At 33.7% G+C, this 26,630-nt stretch overlaps 3 protein-coding genes across 3 annotated transcripts; all 3 read right to left on the bottom strand.

The window, feature by feature from the left end:
* Window positions 1–222: 222 nt before the first annotated feature.
* Window positions 223–2,193, bottom strand: LOC110701586 (polygalacturonase-like). The gene is made up of 4 exons (XM_021879219.1): window positions 1,675–2,193; window positions 986–1,275; window positions 545–779; window positions 223–447 (listed from the first exon to the last, which is right to left on the bottom strand). Exons 1-4 carry the CDS (start codon window positions 2,191–2,193, stop codon window positions 223–225), a joined length of 1,269 nt encoding a protein of 422 aa, XP_021734911.1.
* Window positions 2,194–3,437: 1,244 nt separating this feature from the next.
* Window positions 3,438–5,725, bottom strand: LOC110701104 (auxin efflux carrier component 5-like). Its single transcript, XM_021878698.1, has 5 exons — window positions 4,920–5,725; window positions 4,730–4,815; window positions 4,428–4,585; window positions 4,070–4,146; window positions 3,438–3,852 (listed from the first exon to the last, which is right to left on the bottom strand). The coding sequence occupies exons 1-5, from the start codon at window positions 5,630–5,632 to the stop codon at window positions 3,774–3,776; spliced, it is 1,113 nt and encodes a 370-aa protein (XP_021734390.1). The 5' UTR covers window positions 5,633–5,725; the 3' UTR covers window positions 3,438–3,773.
* Window positions 5,726–20,152: 14,427 nt separating this feature from the next.
* LOC110701105 (CBS domain-containing protein CBSX6-like) lies at window positions 20,153–25,637 on the bottom strand. Its single transcript, XM_021878699.1, has 2 exons — window positions 24,745–25,637; window positions 20,153–21,409 (listed from the first exon to the last, which is right to left on the bottom strand). Exons 1-2 carry the CDS (start codon window positions 25,086–25,088, stop codon window positions 20,494–20,496), a joined length of 1,260 nt encoding a protein of 419 aa, XP_021734391.1. The 5' UTR covers window positions 25,089–25,637; the 3' UTR covers window positions 20,153–20,493.
* Window positions 25,638–26,630: the final 993 nt, after the last annotated feature.

Raw genomic sequence — 26,630 nt, forward strand, 5'->3', positions numbered from 1 at the left:
TATTATTATTATTATGCAATTAAAGATGTCGAGAGAATTTAAGTTTTATTAGTCACATAGTAACAATGTATCTTTTATTTTCTTTTTATTAACTTAAAGTTTTTTCTTTTTGATTGATAGAAAAACTTTAAATTGTATGAAATCCCTAGCTAGCAAAAAAAAGTAGGGTTTTAACTTAGCCTCTATACTCTAACCATACAACCCTAGAAACAATTGTAATTGTCAGTGTCTTAGACAATTAGAAGGTTGCATAAACCCTATAACTTTTCCATAGGCATTTTCACCTTCACATTCAGGAATCTCGTTACGATACGAGAGTTTAATATCTTGCAACGTTAATCCTACACAAGGCTTCTTGGAGCTACATTCAAAGATCAAGGCCGTTTTAGAAGCTGATGTACCACGAATCCCCTTGTATACGACATTATTAATTTGTATGCCTGATCCCTATTATATAAATTACATAAAAGAAAATGATTAATAATATGCTCTTAAGGGATAGATTGAACTAAACTGAACTTAACTGAAAGAAATCAAAGGATACCTGGCCAGTAGGGCAACTATTATGAGGGCAATAATTTTGATCGATGATAATTGGGTTTTGGACATTATTCATTCGGGCCCCCAAGAAAAATATGTCCTTAACTCTTCCATTGACTGAAGTTGAAAAAGTCTTAATTCTCAGCCCATTAGATGTTCCTGTGAATGTTACTGACTTCACCATCACATTTTGGACCATTACACCTTCTTCTGACTTTTCACGTCCAAGGCTCCCTATACTGTTGGTCCAAACAGCATAATTATGAAATTAATACCAATAATAGTAACAGATTTTAATTTTGTTACAATCTAATTTCACCATAAATATTAAAAAAAATTAAGGTAACACAGTAAAGTATTCGAATGAGCTTGAGTATTCTAGAGACACAAAGATCAAATAAGAATTAACCATAACGTTTTAATAGTACGTATGTAGAGATCATACCTAATACCGTGGCCTGGACCACAATGTATGTTTTCGATCCATAAGTTTTGATTATTTGGACCAATTGAAATGCAATCATCACCCGTCTTAATATTTGAATCCAATATTGTAACTCCGCTTGAAAAGGCTATGTGAATGCCATCAGTATTAGGACTATCAGCATGTGCTGTAATTGTCATCCTTGTTATCTTTATATTTTGGCATGCATTAATAGTAACATGGAACATTTGGCTGTCAATTGATGTCAAACCATCAATGAATATGTTCTTCGAGTTATCAAACCCCAACGTCTACTCCAACGAACAAAGAGGAAACAAAAAACGAGAAGAGGTATATATTAGAAAATACAAAATCAAAGATCGATATTAACGTACACGACACATAAGATATCAACAATAAGGTAAAGTTTTGTATGAGACAATCATTGATCTCGAATTCTCGATCATTAACCATTGAGTAGATTCGATCTTTACCAATTATATCAAAACAATCTATTTCAACAGGAATGACATAGAACACTACTATATGTACAAAAAATTCATATGATATGAAATGATACTAAAATAAGTTATTAAATAAAAACAGTGTACATTATACATATATTCTACCCGGGTTCAATTCAAACGAATACATTATAGCCAGGTGGCTAAAAAAGTATAATTCAAGTTAAGCAAAAATAACGAGGTTACCTTAGCCCCATCGGGACATTGTTGATTAGATGCCTTACAATTCCACAAGTACTTACCCTTAGCATCTAGGACACCACCCTTAATATGAAGGCCATTTATTCCATGAAACATAATCCAATGATGACTTGAAGCTATCTCTCTATAATCATTAGGAGCAACTAGGGTTCCATCAATTTGGAACACAATTTTTGAGCTCTTACAATTTCCTTCAAATTGCAATGGTTTCAACAAATATTCTCCTTTTGGTACGTATAGAATGGATGGATTCGTCGAAGAACAAGCAGCATCCCATGCATCAAGGAATGCTTTTGTTGCATCCGTCTTTCCATCATTTCTTGCACCAAAATTTCTTACATTTATAAATCTTTGTATCGATGAGGATGATGACAACAACGACGACAACAATGATGGTGATAGGGAATTATCGAATGCCGGTCTCATTCGATATGCTAAAGAAGGGTGAAGGAAGAAAAAGGGGAGTATTAGAAGGAGAATGAGGTTGTTACTACTAGGAGTCATGGTGATGAGCTTAATTCTAAGGGTTTTTGTGGGTGTAAAGTGATGAAAATGAAGAGTCAATAAAATGGTTTAATTAGGAGTTCAATGGTTATTAATTTATACTAAGGGGTATGATAATTTATTTATGGAATTGAAATAGAGTAGAAGAAAGAGTGGTGTATCAAAAATATTTTATTCCTAGTAAATCTCAATTAAGGGATGTAAAATATTTTAGATCAATTTGGATTGGGTAATATCTTATTTTCTCTTGATTTTTGTCCATTTTTAACTCTTCCTAATATGGGTTTGATTTTAGTTTTTGATGGAAAATATGAATTTGTTAATTATATTTGATTCAAATATGTTGTTTTCTTGAATTTTTAAATCTTTTATATTTTCTTTGTTTACAAATTGGTAATCATGCTATAAAAATGTTAAAATTAATTCCCCATTTAAATTCCAACTTCTATAATTTCGATTGAAATTCACAGCCTCAAATTAATTATTTTAATTAGGCATCATCAAGTACACTAACAATAATCCGTACCGACCGTACGTACTTCCATATTTACTAATTAAGTCATGAACTAGTGGCAGTACGTAGCAATAAGTACAATATTTAAAACTACATTAGATTTCAGTATTGAAATCTTTCTTCATTTGTAATGATTTTTTTCTACATTTGAAAAATTCTTATTTTCTCGAACAATTAGTAGAATCTTACCTAAATAACTACTCCCTCCGTCCCTAAATTACATTCATACTTCTAGCATTTATTTCTCACATAACAGAGAGAAACAGAAATGTAATTTAGGGACGGAGGGAGTACATCGGACCATATTAAGTAATCACACAATATATCAACATATCATGACTATATATTGATGTCCTAAGGAGAAAAAGAATTGTATGCACATATCATACATATTGTTGTCAAAAAAAAAAAAAAAAACATATCATACATACATATTAAATTTTATTTTTTTTCTTATATTGTTAATATTTTAAATTATTGGTAGCTTTATGTACAACCTTTTACAATGGTTACATCTAAATAACGCTCTCTAATATCTTGTTGTAATGATACTAGCGATATGGATCTAGACTTAAAATAAACATAACCAATATGTCGGATCACTTCTGAGTTCTGATAGAACGAATTGGTTTTTAAAATTGATCAATACGAATAATCACTTCACATCCACATCAGCTATTAACAACTAAATAATGATTATGCTAGCTAAGCTTCAATGATGGAATGATATTGAAATTAATATTCATTCGTCATTACAATTTTTTTGTACAACAATACAAAAGGATAGAATACACAATAAGACGAAGGGATCAAGGGAGTACGTACTTATTTATATACATGCGGTGGAAATACAGAACTAAATTTTAAGTAGCTAGCCTAATGCGTGATGATAAGCTCTATAGTTAATCGATTTAAAAGACGTACTTTGTGTAAAGTGCATGCTCAATCTCATTACAAGTTTAAAATTTTACATTAATTATAGTGTGATTATATATAGATAGAGAACAAACATCTCCCCATAATCATGGAGTATAATATAACCTTTATGGTACAAATTGAGAGTACTTTATAAAGAATGTAATGTCTGAAGAATCGCATAATACGCTATCAAAATTGGAAGTGATGCCATCATTCCGAAGATCACCCTGCAATATGCCAAAACAGACAAGACACAAAATTATTAAAAGGTCATAAACGACACCAAAATGTTAAATAATTAACCACGGAGTACATAATTATTGAAATCTCTTAGTTATTATTATTACTCCCTCCGTTCTCAATTCTTACATACTTCTTTTTCAGCTATAATTATTATTAATTTTGACGAATTTCTTAAGGCATTTGTTGATCAAACAAACTTACGCAGTACTAAGCACATCCGCATGTAGTCCATATTCTTTGGCATATATGAATGAGGTAATAGATTGTGGTAATGCCGCCTGAAAAAAGAAAATTAAAATAGTTGCAACACTACGTAAGTTTTAACAAGTATATCGTAAATCTAAACATGATATAATGGTAGGTGGTACAAACTACGGAGTACACATATAATCCCTTCCTCCAAAATTGGTCATAATCCGGACAGAGGTAGTACAAGTTACAACAATTAATCTAGCTTTTTTTTTTTTGAAAGAACAACAATTAATCTAGCTAGTAATATAACAATATGATTTAAAAATTGAAGAGAATAACAAGGGTGTACACTATTGTATATATATACCTGGATAATAGCTATACGAAGAACATCACCATGCAAACCAACAACAAGGGCGGCAATAGCCATGGCAGCTGGGCCAGCTACAAACTTCAGTATCATCCCAAACATGGTCAACTTTGGTCCACACGCGATTAGCTTCTCTTGCAAAGCCATGAACATGCCTACATATCCCCAATATAACTAAACATTAAGTTTATTATACATCTGGGTGTACCTATATTTTGATAATTTTGTGTACTGCACGTATATATAACTATTTGTTTGAGAGGGTAACACGCGTTTTTTATATATGTAATTAGGCTTACCCATACTAAACATAGAAGTGCCAGTCCCAGCTTTTGACATAATGAGTATAGATCCATCAACAATACTTGGTATTTGAAAATTGAACCTACATATATACATCAATAACATTAACATGTTAATACCTAAATTATAACAAATTAAATCAAATTATAAAATCATAACACATAATTATAAATTTATAATAATTACCTGCAAGCGAAAAGCGCCCAAACAATGCCTACAATGCAAGAATAAGAGTTGGGATTAGCAAGCAATTTCTTCCCAACTACCTTCATCAAACACCATAACGATGGTCTATTATCATCCCCTAAACCGTCGATATTAATAACTTTTCCTTCCAAATCGTTCCGAGAACTCTCAAGAGAATGGACTTGAGGAGGATTCCTCACTACACTAGTACTACAATTCATAGTACTAGGAAAATCTGACCTAGATTGACGAAACTCAAGAACAAGTAAAAGCACCGTTAGCCAAACAATAGCTTGAATAACCGAAAATTGAACAACTAAGTCAATACCTAGTTGACCGTACATGGCTCCTAGTAAGGGCACCCCAACCACAAGTGAGCTAGTTAGTGTACACAAAGAAAAATTAGTAATCGACCAACAATAACTTCCTTTACTACTACACCTAGCCCAAAGGGCTAACACCGCGACAATAATGACTTTAGATATACCATCCGCGGCTAGGAACTTGTAGTTCCATTTAAAGGGATTACTATGTGCGGTGAAGTCTAAGTTGAATAGAGGAAGGGTGAAGTAACAAACGAGCCGGTTTATGGCATCGACTTGATCGGGTTTAAATAGGTGCCACCATTTGACCGAACCATAACCTAAGATTAGGGCTACATAGAGTGGAACCGTGGCTACTATGACCTTATATATATCATCTAAGCTAATCATAATTATTTCTCTAAATGATAATATATGAACGAACCCTTGTTAATAAGGCTTTATATAATATGAAAGTATTTAATTTATTTGAGTAGAGAGCACTGTTTATGACAAAATCAATGGTCATCTTGCTAGCTATTTATATGCATATTCCATAATTAGCATCTCTACTTTAGAGTAAAGTTTTTGTATAATTTTTTTTTGGGAAATAAGTGTTCGTCTATTAAGTTAAAACTTTATAAGAATATAAGGTACATGTTTTAGAAAGTACATTTTTTTACGGAAGTATAAAGAGAATTATTTATTTTATTTTTTTTAGTAAAAAAAAAAAGGCTTAACTATGGCATAGTAATTTTCCATATTAACAAAAGAAATTTTTTATTACGATCAAGTACAATGAAAATTTACAATAACAAAATAAAAATTGAATTGAAATGAAGCTCAAATTAGGAAGTTTTTTTTTATATATATATATTTTTTATTTATTTATTGTATATGTCTTTATTGAATATCTTTCCTATTTTTAAAGGCCATTTAGTATTTAAATATTTTTGACATGTATTATTCATTATATTTAATTCAAGCAAATGATTGAACTTGATGTGGAGTGCAATTAATTAATTAATGAAAAAATTTGTACTCAAACTTCTTAAAGAAAAAAACAATGTACATATGGAGAGAATACATATATATATATATATATATATATATATATATATATATATATATATATATATATATATATATATATATATATATATATATATATATATATATATCTAAGCAAGTAAATCTTTAATTTCGATTGTCTTTCCTAGTTTTCAATATTTCACAATATGTCAATTTTACTAAGTCAATTGTTAAATATTTCCAATTTTGCCAACTTCCACTTTTTTTTTGGGTCTAAATTATTGACATTCATCACTTTGAAACAAAGAGAGTAATACAGGTCTATGAACTAGGATTATATTATCCCTCAAAAAAAAAAAAAAAACTAGGATTATATCTTTAAAAAAATATATACGGAGTGTAAATTTTGTAAATGGCATACGTAAATTATTCCTGATTGGATGATAAAAAATAAGGGAATGGAATATTATTGGAATGAGGTCCATAAATAATTTTAGTGAACATTATTGTTTTAAGACATGAGTTTGAAGAATTTTGTTTTAACAAATTTACGTTTTGGATTTTGATGATGGCATAAAATTTTTGACAATGCTAGTGTATCAGTGTACGTGAATATGTGATACTATACCTGACAACGTGGAGCATCATTATGCATGCAAGAATTTGTACTCTTAATTATAGATGCTTAATCACTTCAAGTTTTACGCAACTTACACAAGTAGATAGAGCCAACTTTAAATTTTGTCCCGTAATAATGTGTGTTGTGACTCTTTTGATCATGATAAAGTAATGATTATGCAATTATATGCACCTAGGTTAATTGCGTGTGACTATATGAATATTCCACGTTGATAAAAGAATATATACCTCATATATGAGGGGAAGTGTAGAGAGGTCGAGATTGATTGATTACGTTATAAAATTAAGAGACTATAAGTTACACGTAGTAGTAAATATTTGCTTTTATGATTTGATTGCATAATTGATTCGTGTTATGTCAAGCCATGCTTTGCAAAATGCGGCCAAGTATAGCTGGCTTTGCCCATAGCGTACACAAGCTCGATATCCTATCTCACGAGCAATTTAGCTGGCATGCAAGACCCTAGCTAGATGCTCTTCCTCCTTTATAACCATAGAAATTAAGGGAATGTTTCTTCGGAAATTATGAGGTAGATAATATTATGAGTTGTGATAAGAAAACACGAATTTTCGAGTGGAGATAAGACATGTCGAAGAAAGCTGAGAAATCTAATCTTCTTTCTAACACTAATAAATATATATACCATTTCCTTGTGTTTCCATTTTCACAGTTTTTATTTGATGCTCTTTTTTTCTGTCATCTAAGTTTCTCACCATTAAAATAGCATATTAATATCCCAACTTTAAGTCTTTGGATACATTGCTTATTTGCTTATGCAACCAGCATATTTCTTGACAAGTTGGTACTAATTTACCATATTTAGTCAAAGCACATATACAAGTACAATTCGATCTTAAACAGTTAAACGCATAGTTGTTATGTACCGAAATTATATTTTGAGTTATATGAACTTATAATGTTTATTTTATTTATTGTATTTTTTACATCTATTAAAAAAAAATATTGTATTTTTTACATTATATTTTTTTAAGTAATACTCCGTACTTCGTAAAATTTGATTGTATAGACTGTATACTATATATTCACCTGATTATAACTTATCTTACTCCATATGATTCTTATCTTACCTATTCTGTCTCATCTAACTTAATAATCTGAACTTAATTTGAACATGAAAAACCTATGTCAAAACTAAATTTTTCAAAACTGGACTAAAATACATTGAATTTAACTGAACTTATTAGCCTTGAAATAAGTGAAAATAAGGTGAACTAAACCTGTCGTTATCTATTAGCTTTAGAACCTACCCTTATTCACTTCATCTTTCACTTATTAATTTAAATAACTAAAACTACTTTTACTGATTAGACTAATAATTTTAACTTATATATGTACAAAGTGAATTAGTGAAGCTTGTTAAAACTTTTTTGTAACTAATCAATGACGATTGATGTTCTATGAAATTATTGATTTTAATTTTTTTTGTAACTAATAAAATCATTGGCTGTTGTTTTTCTAAAAAATAATTATCGAATTAAATTATTTTATTAATTAAAGCTAATTTATGTAACACTAATATTAGTTTGATTCTATTCTATTCACATATATAGATCAATAGGTAAAAACACTAAAACATAAGCATGCAGGTGACTTCCTCTCATTAAATATCTAAATTTGGAAGTAAGGAATAGTTGTATTCACTTATAGTCCAATCCTAATCCTAATTCCTAAGCAAGTATCATTACAGGTGGTAGTTATGTGTAATGTAAAACCTTTATGTAACTTCAATAAATACAATGTCAATTTTTGTCATCTAAAGCCAAAAATATAAACTTGTCCATAAGTGTGTAGAAAAATAAATTGATTAAGACAGAGTAAGAAAAGAAGCATAATTCCCTTACCAATATTCTTATCTGAATATATTCTCTCTAGCATCAAAATTCAAGTTGTATATATTATGAAACTTTTTTATTTTTTATTTTTTAAATGTCTACAAATTACAGATAAAGAAGACAAGGATGGTAGAGGAACTCCCAATCTTGAGCACAATTTTGTATTATTGTTGAGATAGAGAGACTAAAGAATGCGTGTCATAAAGGACAAATAAAGTAAATACAATTTGATCATCATAGGTTTAAAGTACTAAGAAATTAGGGTCTGTTCTGATTTACTGAACCGAGCTGGAGTGAACTGAACTATTTATAAGAGAAAAAAGATTAGAAACTGAATAAAATTGAAATTAAGCTGAATAGAACATGAATGTCTATACTTATGTTATGTGGCATCACACATATGACATATCACACATGTTCGCGCCAATAGAGTGTACTAGGATCTTCGTTCCCAAGCTAATTAATGGTTTATTCGTACAACCTGAATTAAACTTGTAGTAGTTGTAATCACAAAAGGCTATTGTGTATATTGTTACCTTTTTTCTTTTTTCTTTTTTTTTTTGAAACAGTGTATATTGTTACCTTATATGACAAAAAGGCTATTAGTTATGCTTGTTCCAATACCTAACAAAAATTAATAAAAAGGTATTTTCTTAAAATTTGTCAAATTTTATTTCTAAAATATTCAAACCTTCCTTTTTCTATTCCACCTTCATTTCTCTCTTCACTTTTTCAAACTTGCAGGCAAGAAGAACCAATTCTACATTGAATGGTTCCAAAATTGACAAGTGTAGAGTAAGTAGTACCTGAGATTGGGACTTTATATATGCAAAAAGACATGATATAAATGACAGGGTAAAATCGTATCCCCTAATCAAAAGTAAATACCTAAATCCTCTAACTAAAGTAGATAGGGAAGTAGGGTCGATCTCTACAGGGAAACAAGTCTTTTTACTCCTAATTAATTATTATAATCTAAATTATCTGAGTAACCAATATTTATATTTGAGTATGAAACTAAACTACAAAGAATAGGAATAGGGAGAAAACAATATATAGAAGGATCTAGGGCATAGGTTCACCAATAAATAATACTCCAGGGTAAAACATAGTAATCAATCATTGACATTGCATAAATAATATGATTAACAGGCTCTCGCAATTTATTAATCAACATAGATCTAACAGGTTCTCGCAATTTACTAGATCTAAGTTCTTATTGAAAATAGCCTTTAATATCAAATTAACATCTGCTCGATTCATCAATTCAATATTGTTATACTTTTACAAGCCGCAATTGTAAAACATTAAAACAATTCAATAAGAAATTATCATGCAATATCAAAAATCAATAATAGTCAATCATCAATGCATCAATTAACCAGATTGTAAAGGGCTTTCGCTACGTATTGCAATCACATAATTAATCTACCGGTATTAAATCTCATCTCTCGAATCTCGATTTAACCATTTATAAATTAATCTGCCTATTGAAACTAGACCTAAACATTAAACTTTCGAATCTTGAATCAATATTGTCAAACTCATGCATAAAAGATAGGCCTAATCTAGTCACAGAGCATTAAAATCAATCAATAGGAAATTAATCTAGCATTGATAATTAACAACAATAAATTACCCCTTCATATTATTTATTAGATCCCCATAAACCCTAGAAATTAAACTACTCACAAATCATCATGACTAAACTAATCAAATAAATAAATAAAAGCATAATCAAGGAAGCAAATAAAATAACTGAAGTTAAAGGGGAAGAAATTGTTACCAAAAAGTAATCTGGAATTAATGGAAGAATTAAGAACAAAAGTTGAGAGAAAAGATTCTAAGAGAATAATTAAGAGAGTAAAGAAAGAGTAAAAAGGAGAGAAGATATCCTAAAATCGTATTACGGAGGAGTATTTATACTCCGTACAAAAATCCTAAACTAAAACAAATTAAAACGACGTTAAGCATCTCCTAACAATAACACGCGCCCGATCGGGCAAGGCACCGCCCGATCGGGCGCGCCTTTTTTGCTCATTACTACTAATCTCGCGCCCGGCCGGGCGCGTCACCGGGCGCTAGCCTAAGCTTCTCCCGCCCGGCCGGGCGCGCCTCCGGGCGCCAGCCTTTTTGGCCGGGCGGCTCTCTTGGGCCACTATTTGGACTACGATAGGGCTCCAATTCTTCGGGGCAATCTGGGTTTCCTCTTTGGGTCTTGAATACTCGGTCCAAATGCCCCGGTATCACACATACCAAGCCCTTAATTACCAGTTTGATGGCTCTAACCGGCCTTGGGCTATAAAATCTGGTCGTGCTTCTCCAATGTTCGTGATTGCTCCAAAATATCTCGGAAAATTACTCAAAAAGTATAAATCCCTGCAAAAGTCAACCAAATCTACGAAAACACTAGAAAACACCAATTAGTAATAAAAGTGGCTCTAAAGAGCCAAAAACACTACTAATTATGACCAAGGGACGGGGGTAAAATACTATATAAAATAGACACATCAATAAACCATATAAATTGAGTAATATTTTCCAAGTTTTAATTAATTTGTTAAAAATAAAACTAGGCCATTATTTGTTATGCCTTTTTAAGGAACACATAAAAGTTGTTATTGTTGATTATGGAGCTGTATTTCCAAATTGGGAGATCTTGTTTTGTAACTTTCAGAACTTAGCTAGGATAAGACATTAAAGCTTTTTCATGAGGCAATTTCTCCACCATGCTCTTTAGTCTTTTCATTCTTTCTTTCTTTCTCACTTTTTTTTTTAGCAATTGAAGCTTATCTTACAATTGTTGGATCACTTGGGTGGAATTACATCATACAAATTAGAGCTGTCAATTTGGGTAAACAGGTCGGGTAAAAGTGGGTCAGGTCAATTCGGATCAATTCCATAACCTATGTGGGTCAGGTTTGGGTTGGGTCGTACTTTAATCAGGTCACGTCAGGTCATACTTCTTATCGGGTTTGGGTCGAGTTTAGGTCAGGTTAATAACAGGTCGGGTTACATTCGGGTCGGGTGAACAATAGATCAGGTTTAATTCGGGTTTTCACGGGTTAAAAGGGTTAGGGTAATTCTCAGGTTCGAGTTGGGTTCGGTTCAAGTCAATAAGTCAATTATTTGTGGGTTAGAATCAGGTCGGGTCATTCTCAGGTTTGAGTCGAGTTCGGTTCAAGTCAATAATTTGCGAGATATAATCAGGTCGGGTCATTTACAAGTTGGGTCATTCTCGGGTTCAAGTCGGGTTCGGTTCAAGTCAATAATTTACGGGTTATAATCAGGTTGGGTCATTTCCAAGTCGGGTCAGTCTCGGATTCAAACTAAGTCGGGTTATGTTCAAGTCAATAATTTGCAAATTACAATCAGGTCGGGTCATTTCCAAATCAAGTCATATTCGAATTCAACTAACTATAAATAGATAATTATCATTTTTATCAAGCTAATTATTTTCTTTGACTATAATATATATGAAAATATACTAGAGAACTATAGTCTATAATTTAGGAAGATAACTATCTCCTTTGACTATACAACAAATACATACTATATTTAACTCTTAAATTTGAGGATGATGCTCCTTTCTTTTGTTGGTCTGGACCGACTTGGCCTCTCTAGAAAAAATGTTTTGATCAACAATAATAAGGTGGTCTAAATTGCATTTAAGGTGATTTGAAATCGGGCCAGGAACAATTTGGGTTGAATTTAAGTCGAGTCAATAATAAGTCCTGTTAATTTCGAGTCGGGTTAGTAACAATCGGGTTGAATTTTTGGGTCGGGTAACCAATAGGTCTTGTAAAATTCGAGTGGGTCAATAACAAGTCGGATTGAATTTGGGTAAGGTAGCTAACAAGTCGAGTTGATTTCGGGTCGGGTTTGTAACATGTTTGGTTAAATTCAGGTCGGGTTAGGAACGGGTCGGTCGGGCTGAATTTAGGTCAGGTTAGTAACAAGTCGAGTTAAATTCGGGTTTTGACGTGTTAAAACGGGTTGATGTCAATTTCAATTCAAGTCGGGTTCGGTGCAAGTTAATTAAATTGGTCGTTGTAAGCTGGTAATTGGGTGCAAGTTGTAAACCGGTAAATTGGTCGTTTAACAGCAAATTGGATGGTTCCACACACTCAATTGTACTCCAGTACCATGGTTAACATTTCGACAATTTTAATTTCCGGGCAAAAAAAGTCAAAAAAATTCCAAAATTAAATGCTAATGTCTACGCTTTTTGATAAATTTGTGGTTTCGGGGCCCGGTGTCGAAATGTCTTGAAATTCTATGGGATACATCTCAGGGTCATATAATGTCGTTTGGACCCATATATGATCATTATTTGTTGTCATAAATATTCGTGATAGGTATGAATTAATGAAATCGGTGCAAGTTGTAAATCGATGAATTGGTCGTTTAACAGCAAATTGGATGGTTCCACAGAACCAATTGGACTCCCGGAATGTATTAGGTTCTATGGTAAATATTTCGGCAATTTTTATTTCCGGGCGAAAAAAGTCAAATAATTCCAAAATTGAAGGCTAATATCCATGTTTTTTGAAAAATATTGGAGGTTTCAAGGCCCAGTGTAGAAAAGTCTTGATATTTTAGGGGATACATCTCGGGGACATATAATGTCGTTTGGAACCATATATGATCATTATATGTTGTCATAAATGTTCGTGGTAGGCTTGAGTTAATGAAATTGGTGCAAGTTGTAAACCGGTAAATTGGACGTTTAAAGTCAAATTGGATGGTTCCACCCAGCCAATTGGACTCCCGCAGGATATTAGGGACCATGGCAAACATTTCGGCAATTTTTATTTCATGGCGAAAAAAAAGTCAAAGATTTCAAAATTTAAGGCTAATATCCACGCTTTTTGAGAAAATTTGGTGGTTTCGGGGACCGGTGTCGAAAAGTCTTGAAATTCTGTGTGATACATCTCGGGGTCATATAATACCGTCTGAAACCATATATATCATTATTTGTTGTCATAAATCTTCGTGGTAGGCTTGAATCAATGAAATCGGTGCAAGTTGTAAACCGGTAAATTGGTCGTTTAACACCAAATTGGATGGTTCCACACACCCAATTGGACTCCTAAAATGTATTAGGGTCCATGGTAAACATTTCGGCAATTTTTATTTCCGGGAGAAAAAAAGTCAAAAATTTTCAAAATTGAAGGCTAATATCCACGCTTTTTGAGAAATTTCAAAGTTTTGCAGGCCTAGTGTAGAAAAGTCTTGATATTTTAGGGGATACATCTGGGAGTCATATAATGCCGTTTGGAACCATGTATGACCATTATTTGTTGTCATAAATGTTCGTGGTAGGCTTGAATTAATGAAATTGGTGCAAGTTGTAAACCGGTAAATTGGTCGTTTAACAGCAAATTGGATGGCTCCACACACCCAATTGGACTCCCGGAATGTATTAGGGTCCATGGTAAACATTTCGGCAATTTTTATTTCCGGGCGAAAAAAGTCAAAAAATCCAAAATAAAAGGCTAATAATATCCACGCTTTATTTTTGAGAAATTTCAAAGGTTTAACGGACCCGGAGTAGAAAAGTCTCGCTATTTTAGGGGATAAATCTCAGGGACATATAATGCCGTTTGGAACCATGTATGATCATTATATGTTGTCATAAATGTTCGTAGTATGCTTTAGTTAATGAAATCTGTGCAAGTTGTAAACTGGTAAATTGGTCAATTGAATGGTTCCACCAACCCAATTAGACTCCCAGAGGATATTATGGACCATGGTAAATATTTTGGCAATATTTATTTCTGGGCGAAAAAAAGTAAAAAATTCCAAAATTAAAGATTAATATCCACGCTTTTTGAGAAATTTTGATGGTTTTAGAGCCCGGTGTCGAAAGTGTTGAAATTCTATGGGATATATCTTGGGGTCATACAATCCCGTTTGGAACCATATATGATCATTATTTAGTGTTATAAAAGTTGGTGGTAGGCTTGAATTAATGAAATCGGTGCAAGTTGTAAACCGGTAAATGGGTCGTTTAACAGCAAATTGGATGGTTCCACACACCCAATTGGACACCCGAAATGTATTAAGGTCCATGGTAAACGTTTCGGCAATTTTTATTTCCAGGCGAAAAAAAGTCAAAAAATTCCAAAATAAAAGGCTAATATCCACGCTTTTTGTGAAATTTCGAAGGTTTACAGACCCGGTGCAGAAAAGTCTTGATATTTTAGTGGATACATCTCGGAGTCATATCATTCCTTTTTGATCCATTTATGATCATTATATGTTGTCATAAATGTTCGTGGTAGGCTTGATTTAACGAAATTAGTGCAAGTTGTAAACTGGAAAATTGGCCGTTTAACAACACTTAAATGGTTCCACACACCCAATTAGACTCCCAGAATGTATTAGGGTCCATGGTAAACATTTCAGCAATTTTTATTTCCGGGCGAAAAAAAGTAAAAAAATTCCAAAATAAAAGGCTAATAATATCCACACTTTTTGAGAAATTTCAAAGGTTTTACGGACTCGGAGTAGAAAAGTCTTGCTATTTTAGGGGATACATATCAAGGTCATATAATGTCGTTTGGAACCATATAGTATCATTAAATGTTGTCATAAATGTTCGTAATATGCTTGAGTTAATGAAATCTGTGCAAGTTGTAAACCGGTAAATTGGTCGTTTAAAGGCAAATTAGATAGTTCTACCCACTCAATTGGACTCCCAGAAGGTATTAGGGATCATAGTAAACATTTCGGCAAATTTTTTTTTCCGAGTGAAAAAAGTCAAAAAATTCAAAAATTGATACTATATTAATCCACGCTTTTTGAGAAATTTTGGAGGTTTTGGGGCCGGTGTCGAAAAGACTTGAAATTGTAGGGGATACTAGTCGGGGTCATATAATGCCATCTGGAACCATATATGATCATAACTTGTTGTCATAAATGTTCGTGGAAGCCTTGAGTTAATGAAATCGGTGCAAGTTGTAAACCAGTAAATTGGTCGTTTAAAGGAAAATTGGATGGTTCAACCCACCCAATTGTACTCACAGACGGTATTTGGGATCATGGTAAACATATTGGCAATTTATATTTCCGTGTAAAAAAGTCAAAAATTTCAAAATTGAAGGCTAATTATCCACGCTTTTTGAGAAATTTTGGTGGTTTCGAAGCCCGGTGTCGAAAAGTGTTGAAATTCTATGGGATACATCTCGGAGTCATATAATGCCGTTTGGAACCATATATGATCATTATATGTTGTAAAAAATGTTCGTAGTATGCTTGAGTTAATTAATTCCGTGCAAGTTGTAAACCGGTAAATTGACCGTTTAAAGGCAAATTGGATGGTTCCACCCATCCAATTAGACTCCCGGAGAATATTAGGGATCATGGTAAACATTTCGGCAATTTTTATTTTCGGGCGAAAAAAAAGCCGAAAAAATCCAAAATTGAAGACTAATATCCACACTTTTTGAGAAATTTTGCAGGTATTGGAGCCCGGTGTAGTAAAGTCTCAAAATTATAGGGGATACATCTCGGGGTCATATAATGTCGTTTGGAACCATATATGATCATTATTTGTTGTCATAAATGTTCGTGGTAGGCTTGAGTTAATGAAATTGCACTCTTGGAGCATTTTCCCAGGCTTTATTGGATCGACTACGGAAGCTAGAAGGACACGACCACTTTTGGAGCCCAAGATCAGTGAGAGCCGGTGATTAAGGGCTCGGTAATTGGGATCACGAGGCATTTGGACCATGTATTCGAGACCCGGGAAGAAATATGGATTGGGCCGAGAAATCTAGCCCAATCGAAATCCAAGCCTCGAAGAAGAAGACCGGGCCCGATCGGGTGAGCGTAGGCTCGATCGGGCGCGACACATTAGTATAGGCGTTGTGAAAAAGGCGGGCCCGATCGGGCGGCCCTTCGCCTGATCGGGCACGTGTTTTCTTAGTAGATGATTAACATAGTTTTAATTTGTTTTAGCGTAGGATTTTTGTACGGAATATAAATACTCCCCCGTAATACGTTTTTTATCATCTCTCTTCTTCCCTTATCTCCTCTCTCTTAGACTTTCTCTCTCTACTTAGTTTTCTCTCTCTTAAACTCTCTCTAAACCTTTGTTCTTAATTCTTTCTTTTAATTCCAGATTTATTTTGGTAACGATTTCTCTTCCCTTAATCTTAGTTATTTATTTTATTCCTTTGATCATGAGTTATTTTATTCCTTTGATCATGAGTTATTTTATTATTTTGATTAGTTTAGTTTTTAATATGTGTGAGTAGTTTAATTTCTAGGGTTTATGGGGATCTAATAAATAATATGAAGGGGTAAATTATTGATGTTGATTATCAATGCTAGATTAATTTCCTATTGATTGATTTAATGCTCTGTGACTAGATTAGGCCGATCTTTTATGCATGAGTTTGACAATATTGATTCAAGAATCGAGAGATGAGGATTAATGTTTAGGTCTAGTTTCAATAGGCAAGTTAATTTATAAATGGTTAAGTCAAGATTCGAGAGATGAGATTTAATACTGATAAATTAATTGTGTGATTGTAATAAGTAGCGAGAGCCCTTTACAATCTGGTTAATTGATGCATTGATGATTCACTGTTATTGATTATTGGTATTGCATGATAATTTCTTATTGGATTGTTTTAATGTTTTACAATTGCGGCTTGTAAAAGTATAGCAATATTAAATTGATGAATCGAGCAGATGTTAATTTGATATTAAAGGCTATTTTCAATGAGGACTTAGATCTAATAAATTGCGAGAGCCTGTTAATCATGTTATTTATGCAATGTCAATGATTGATTACTATGTTTTACCCTGGAGTATTATTTATTGGTGAACCTATACCCTAGATCCCTTTATATATTATTTTCTCCCTACTCTTATTCTTTGTAGTTTAGTCTCATACTTAATTATAAATATTGGTTACTTAAATAATTTAGATTATAATAATTAATTGGAAGTAAAAAGACTTGTTTCCCTGTGGAGATCGACCCTACTTCCCTATCTACCTTAGTTAGTGATTTAGGTATTTATTTTTGATTAGGGGATACGACTTTACCCTGTCAGGGATACATCTCGGGATCGTATAATACTGTTTGGAACCCAATTAGAAGGTACCACACACCCAATTGGACTCCCGCAATGTATTAGGGTCCATGGTAAACATTTCGGCAATTTTTATTTTCGGAAGAAAAAAAGTCAAAAAATTCTAAAATTGAATGCTAATATCTACGCTTTTTGAGAAATTTCGAAGGTTTACGGGCCTAGTGTAGAAAAGTTTTGATATTTTAGGGGATACATCTCGGGGTCATATAATGCCGTTTGGAACCATATATGACCATTATTTATTGTCATAAATGTTCGTGGTAGGTTTGAATTAATGAAATCGGTGCAAGTTGTAAACCGGTAAATTGGTCGTTTAACAACAAATTGGATGGTTCCACACACCTAATTAGACTCCTGGAATGCATTAGGATCCATGGTAAACATTTTGGCAATTTTTATTTTCGGGCGAAATAAGTCATAAAATTCCAAAATAAAAGGCTAATAATATCCACGCTTTATGAGAAATTTCTAAGGTTTACGGACCGGTGTAGAATAACTTTGATATTTTAGGGGATACGTCAGGTCATATTTCTTATCGGGTTTGGGTAGGGTTAATATCGGTTACCTTCGGGTTGGGTGAACAATAAGTCGAATTTAATTTGGGTTTTTACGGGTCAAAACGAGGTAGGGTAATACTCGGGTTCGAGTCAGTTTCGATTCAAGTCAATAATTTGCGTGTTTTAATCACGTCGAGTCATTCTCGGGTTTGAGTTGGGTTCGTTTCAAGTCAATAATTTGCGGGATATAATCAGGTCGGGTCATTTTCAAGTCGGGTCATTCTCGAGTTCAAGTCGGGTTCGGTTCAAGTCAATAATTTGCGGGTTATAATCAGGTTAGGTCATTTTCAAGTTGGGTCATTCTCGGATTCAAGTCGGATTATGTTCAAGTCAAAAATTTGCAGCTTACAATCAGGTCGGGTCATTTCCAGTGAGGTCATATTCTGGTTCAACTTATGATAAATAGATAATTATCATTTTTATGAAGCTAATTATTTCCTTTGACTATATATATATATATATATATATATATATATATATATATATATATATATATATATATATATATATATATATATATATATATGACAATATACCATACAACAAATATATACTATATTTAACTCTTAAAATTTGAGAATAATGCTCCTTTCTTTTGCTGGCCTGGACCGACTTAGTCTCCCTAGACAAAATCCTTTAAGGTGATTTGAAATCGAGTCAGGAACAATTTGGGTTGAATTTAGGTCGGGTCAATAACAAGTCGTGTTGATTTCGAGTCGGGTTAGTAACAGTTGGGGTTGAATTTTTGGGTCGGGTTAGTAATATGTCTGGTAAAATTCGGGTCGGGTCAATAACAAGTTGGGTTGAATTTGGGTCAGGTCAATAACAAGTCGGATTGATTTCGGGTTGGGTTTGTAACAAGTTGGGTTAAATTTTGGGTCGGGTTAGGAACGAGTCGGGTTGAAATTAGGTCAGGTTAGTAACAAGTCGGGTTAAATTTGGGTTATGACGGGTTAAAACGGGTTTGGGTCAATTTCGGTTCAAGTCGGGTTCGATTCAGGTCAATAATTTACGGGTTACATTCGGGTCGGGTCATCTCCAGGTCAGTTCATGTTCGGGTTCGGGTCTCACATACTCAGGTCGACTCGGGTCTAGTGTTGGTTTCAGGTTGGGTTTGGGTCACCATTTTTTTGGATTCAGATGGGTCGATTAATAATCGGGTTTGAGTCGGTATTTCAGGTCGGGTCAACTTTTGACAGCTCTAATACAAATATAGCATATTGATAAATCAATGGTTGATAGTCTTCGGACTACGTACTTTACAATCCGTAATTATGTAATTCCATCCTCTATATATATATCTATTTAGATACACTCAGATGTATGCTACATAGTTAATTATAATACAATGGTGAATGGTATAAGTCGCACAACGACTGTTGTTTTCATAAAGGCCAACTTCAACTGGTCAAATAAAAAGATAGAGCGAATAAAATTAGAGCAACCATTCTACAATCTTTCTGTCTTTTTTTTTTTTTTTTTTTTTTTTTTCCCTTTTTTTTGACAATCCACAATCGTAGGCAAAAATGTTCATTTTGCATGAGCCCAATCCAAGCTAAAAACCGAGCATGGATCCAAGGTAGAAACCGAGCATGGCAGATCCAAGCTAGAAACGCTTATCATTTGACATTAAGTTTTTTCACTCTATATCTCACTTCATATATTAATGTTCAAAGCAGTAAAAAAAAAAAAAAGAAAAAAAAAAACACGAAGTTAATTCAAAAACACAATCGCAAAGTGTAAAAAACACAATTGCAAGGTGAATCATACAAAAATGCTGAAATTGCAATCTCTAAAGGTTCATAATGCTCAACATCATGGGAGAATTTCTTCAAGTTTTTATTCGATTAGAGTATATAAACAAATAAATAATCCAAATCTCACCAAGCCTAACGGCAAAACATTCAGCTACAAGAAAGCATGTTCCCGCACTACTAATCATTCTTTACAACATAAGACTCCCAAGGTATCGAGTTGAGATATAGAGTGAAACAAGTGTAACCATACTAGGAACCATTCTAGATGAACACGATGTAGTTGCAACTACATAAATGATTCAGAATCAGAAGATCGTCCCAAAATTTACTGGTTTGTAGAGACAGTTGATGGTGGTGGTGGTGGTGGTGGTCGTCTATTAGTCACGGCATGCATGATCTCCCCATACCCAACAACGCCAACTAAAACATCATCTTCACCCTCAGTTACCCAAACATGGGTTGCCCTGTGAGAGAGCATCTGAGCCATAACAGCAGCCAACGAGCTTGTAGCTTTGCATGTCAAAGGAGCACTTCTTCCTCTATACATACTTCTAGCCCCAGAATTGGGGCTAACAGAGTTTCCAAAAAATCCGATGCTTCTACTGCTAAATCTCCTAAGCCTCATTGAACCACTCCCATTAGTTCCGTTACTGTCTCCTTTGACAGTTGAGTTAACTCCAATATCAGGAACCGACCTAGGTGACATATTATCCTCAACACCCATAACAAACTGCCCGGCAGAAAGATTGGCTAGAGCGTATGCTGCAGCTAAATAATCACATTTCCATAGTTTACATGCTGATATTTCCCCTATGATTTTATGCTCACCATCAGGAGTAGACTCCACGACTGCAACCGCACTTGGGTCGTGAGGCAGCTTCTTGGTGGCTTCAACAGCAGGGAGGGAGGCCTCAATGGAGGAATAATGAGAACTGATCGCTCCAAGAGAGGAGATGGAAGAGAGAGGAACAGGAGCCAGTGCTCCCAGGCAGCCAATGAGAAAACGAACAACATCTTCTCTAGAGAGACAACAATACTTTGTTTTGCTGATATTGGCGGTAGATGAGGAAGGGCGATTGAGATTTGCGATGCTACTAGCATTACTCCCTGCCTCTATGTTTTTTAGCCATTTTCCATTGTAAAGAATTGAGAACTTCTTGCTCACACCTTTCCATATCACACTCTTTGGCACAAGAAGACGCTTCACACCTTGTTTCATCATTTCCAGTGCATCTATCAATCTTGGCATAATAAACAATGAAAAACATAAGTAAACAATGAAAAATGATTCTTTATATGGAGCTCAATGTGAAATAGAAATAATGCAGGGTAGCTAACATAAATTGCCAAATCAGAGTTTTTTATTTCCAAAAAAAAAAAAAAAATAAATAAATAAACATTGCGTGAATTTCAATTTATAAGAATGCAAGATATATGTGATTAATATTACATACTCCCACTTGATCAAGCAATCTAAACAAGATAAATGAGTAATCAAAACAAAACTAAATATATCTCGATTGTTTGGAGCAGCAGCAGAAGCTTATGTAAAAATCAAGTAACCAACAATGTCTACTACAGACATACAAGCAGTCTTAAACAGCTCCAAGAAATTCCACCATATTACACTACAATCTCATACATTGAAACAAATTCTTTCTTATTATTGTCTGTAGATGCTGTTCTGGTTTTTTCAAGAACAAAAATAGCATCCCCCAATTCCCCCCCTCCCTATGATTTTTTTTTTGGCATATAGAGCGAGTATTAACCCAAGAAACCCATTGTGGTGGAAAAATAGATCCAACTGTTGAGTGTTGACCCTATTAATGGGTAATCTATTTCTTCCTATCTACAAATGAGGACGAGGGAGGTGGCTAACTGGACTACAAGTTTCTTGTACAACATAAATAAGTGCATCAAAAGATCATAAAGCTGCTTCTCTTGGCAAATTCACTTGTGAGTGCAGGTAAAGGCTTCTCTGAGCAATTTTGCACACCTATTTTGTGCATTTTTTATTCTGCGTAAAGTTAAACTATTCTAAGTTCTAACATGTATGCAACAGCTTCTAACAATTCTGTCTATTAAAATTCATCCAGGTCTCCAAAAAAGGCAGGTCTAATGTATCATCCTAAGTGGACAAGCAACAAGCTGAGCTGTCAGTCATGTTTGAATGGAGAGCAGAAGCAACTGTCTACACTTATAAACCAACTTATCCATACAATAATACATTAAATATTTAAATCCTTCTGAGAGTGATAATGTGACAAGACTGTGGACTTAACACAAATAATCTCCTGATGTTTCATTATCTAAACAAGACTGCCAACCATCCTAAACTTTGAAGTTTAATTCAAGTATTTTAACACAGATGCAATGGGTGTCTACTGCTTATTTTCTTAAGTCTCAAAGTAACCCTCTAGAAACTCAACTAAGCCATAAGTTATCCCATTGAAAGATCAAACCCAAAAAAAGTTTCTAGTGTGACTCGTCTTTCAAAGTGATCATTGATACCATGAGCTAAAACTTACCATATACAATGGTTCAAATGGCTTATTATGACGTGCTGGATTCTAACCATTGTGCAATTTGAAGAAATTTAATCCCTGTTACTATGTTTACAATAGTCAATAGACAAAATTAGACTGTCTACACAAGAAGTGCATCAAACATATGGTTACTCAAGCAGGATCACAAAGAAGAACATGAACAATCATAAACAAAATGGGTAGGTCTATCTTGCATAAAAAGTACTGGACTGAGCAATAATGTATGAACTATCTAAATTTGTATACTTATATCTCCCAAATTAAAATGCATCATATGTTATTTGCAAGCAAAAATACCATGGCAATAGTTATAGCAAGATTGGTTACAGACACAACACGAGTTCAACTACGGAGTAATTAAAGTTATTGGTTGGAGCGACAACATATGTAGAGGGCATTTTACTACAAAAATCGGACAGCTATACACCAACCATGAAAAACGTTAACATAACCATCACCAACTGATTTTACACCCCCCCCCCCCAAAAGGATCCAGGCAACATGCCTAAGCTGCACCATCATTCCATGATTACAGTCAACCAGAAGGATACAGACCGTGTCCTGTAGCTAATCCGACATTTATATTCCCAATGTCACTCAGATTTGACAGATGCATCATTTGTGCTAAAATGGTCAACATGGCAAAGGGATCTACTTTATATGCAATCCAAGACAAATTAATGGTGTTTAGAAGCAATAGAAGATCAAAAGCAGTTCTACAAAAAGAAGATCAAAAGTAGTTCTATCAAAAAGAAAAATAAGAATAGTATACTTCGCAAGAAAAATAAGAACAGAATCAAAAATGAGATTATTCGCAAGAAATTAGGGGTGCAGGCATTGCAGACAAACTAAGGGAAAATTATCTGCGTTGGTTTGGGCATGTAAGATGGAGACCCGAGGGTGCACCGGTGCGGAGAGTGGGACCACGGTGGGGTTAAATGAGGGAGAGAGAGACCGAAAATGACTTGGTTGAAAGGAGTTAGGAAGAATATGAATTATATGGATTTACACGAGGATGAGGCATTGGATTGTAGGAGATGGAGGAGGAAGATTTTTGTCGATGACTACACAGAATAATCACTTATAGTTCATGTAGTCGACCCCACTTATGGGATCAAGACTTTGATTGATTGATTGATATTCTCTCTAGAAAATCCTCAAATAATAGTTGAAGTCATTTGCATGAGATCTAATCCATGATCAAGTTACAATTCTAGCACTCTCTAAATCAAAACAAGAATTGATGAAGCTTCCCCCAATCTTTGCTCCCAAAACTCCAATAGCCTTGAGTGAGACTATAGATACAAGTCCTTTTCAAAATAGAAAATTCAAACAAATTTGAAATAAACTAGGACTGATCAATAGTATCAAACTAGAACTAGAAACAATCCTAATGTACTTGATACATTGATGACGCAAATCACATAAACAAAATTAACAAAACCATCCAGGACAAGTAAACCAGGAACAGATCTAAGGAGAGTACGAACATGACACTTTCATAATATAGATTGTCAACTCAAAATGTCTCAAAATTATACTACATTAAGTGTTGAGCAAACCAAGCCCTGACTTAACATCAAGCAACGAGGCTTGCAAAATAGCCTCTAAAATTAAATCAAATAAAATCAGACAATTTATTGCATCATAAAAGGCACACTTATTAGTGGATGTCAAATTGCCAACTACATAGTACTTGAGTTCCTTAAAAGCATTGGGGTGGTATACTGGATCAAATCATATATACAACAGTACAACACCGCCTTAAGTGACTAGTATACAGTAATCATTGTTTGGTCTTTACAAAATAAAATCAATGAAACCTAACAAATGATTGGAACAAAAGACAATAAAAAGCAAACTTATAAGTGGAATGCCAACTAGACCAGTTTGTGGATACAATATCTATGATCGAATCACGTCTACATCATTAGCTCGTAAACCAAAACATCTCACAATGAAGGTACATTAAAACAATCAATCACAACAAAAACTTGAAAAATTAAATAAAATAAAACCAAAATTCAAACCTTGTAGCAGGATCCACTTCCTTAAGCAGTGAATTATTAGGAACAACAACTTCAGAAACTGGGGTTTTCATAGCTTTCTCCTGATCCTGCAAACACCCATCTTTTGCCAAAAAAGCCACAATATCCAAAGGATTAAGAATACCCACAAATCTTTGCAACCTCATTTCACTATTTTCAGTCACACCCTTTTGAGGTTTCCTTCTCCAAACCGGAATTCCTCCCTCTGTTGATTCTCCAATCGCTTTTATCGCCGCCTCCACCGTCTCCGTCTCCATAAACTCCACCAACTCTGGCTTCGCCACCGTCAGATCACCGACCACATGATAAACCAATACAGAAGCCATCTTTTTGCCCCAATTTTTCACCGAAAATTGATTTTTGATGAACTGGGTATGATTTTTTTAAGGTTCTGAGAAAAACCCAGATTGTAGAATTGCGAAATTTTGGTGGGATTTTGAGTGAGGGTTTTGATTTCTTCCTAGAAATTGGGAGAATTGTTGATTAATCAATAAATTAATTATTATAAGAGGGAATGGAGGAAGATGAGAAGAAGATGAAGTGCAGTAATAGGAAGAGAGAGAGTTTTGGCCATGGAAGATTGATCACAGAAGGCCATCAACAGACATGGCGAATCTGGAGATTTTGAATTTTTCTCTGACCTAAATTATATAATTTTACGAGATTATTTCTAGCAATGTCCGAAGAACTGTTTGTTAATTTGTAGAAGAAAATAAATTAGGGGTTAAAAAAAAGTGGGTCAAAAAACAACAAAATTTAGTGATAAGACTTTTCAAGAAGTGGGGTTAGATTTGTTGTTATTTGTTGATGGAGTTTAATGCTCATTTTGATTCATTTTGTCATGAATGATTGCTGTATATATTCAGTTTGGTTTATAAAATTTAAAAAGAGTTTGTGTGTATGATATAATTTTCCTATTGTTTTAAATGATACAGATTGGGTATGTATATGTATATAAGTGTGCTTCGAATTTAATACAGTATATTCTTTTTGCTGTATATATTAAGACAATGTACGAAATAATATTTTGTTTAAAGTCATTTGATAATGATGTTTCGCAATTATAGTTTTATTAATTGAAGATGTTTATGTTTCCACTCTATTCTTTCAATGGCAATTGATATTCTTTCTTTAACCTCCCCTATCCTCATTAGACGGGTGAACATTGGTTTTCTAACAATATTTTCTTTCCTACCCGAAACAGTTAAAAGTATATAATATTACATAGAAGTAAAAAAAAACTATAATTAATTGCGCGTTCTTGCCTATCTTTCGGTATGTAAGTGAAAGCCTTGTGCCGAAATGGGTTTTGTGAGCACAAAGTAACACAGGTGGACGTATGTGTACGTATTTCAATGGACCCTCCTATCTATTAGTGATAGAGTACGGGTGATTGAGGCTTGTGACGGCTAAGCTAGTCAAGGGGACACAAGGGAATTGAGGAAGATGAGAAGAAGATGAAGGGTAGTAGTAGTAATAAGGAGATTGAAAGTTTAAGCATTGGAAAATTGATCACAGAAGCCTACCAACAAACATGACAAATCTAGTGATTTTGGTTTTCTCTGACCTAGATTTTTTAATTTGAGATTATCTTATTTATTTTCTAGTAATGTCCAAAGAAATAGGGTGTTAATTTGTAGAAGAAGATAAAATTAGGGATTTAGAATAGAGAGTCAAAAAAACAACAAAATTTAGTGGACTTTTCAAGATGTGGGGCTTAGATTTATTATTTGTTGATGGAGTTTATTGCTCAATTTGATTCAATTTGTAGTGTCATGACTCATGAGTACAAGATTAGAACAGTTTGACTAAAATAATATAAAAAGAGCTTGTGTATATGATGTTGTACTCGACTACTCGTATTATTT

This window comes from Chenopodium quinoa, unplaced genomic scaffold (assembly GCF_001683475.1).
Source record: "Chenopodium quinoa cultivar QQ74 unplaced genomic scaffold, ASM168347v1, whole genome shotgun sequence".
NCBI lineage: Eukaryota > Viridiplantae > Streptophyta > Magnoliopsida > Caryophyllales > Amaranthaceae > Chenopodium > Chenopodium quinoa.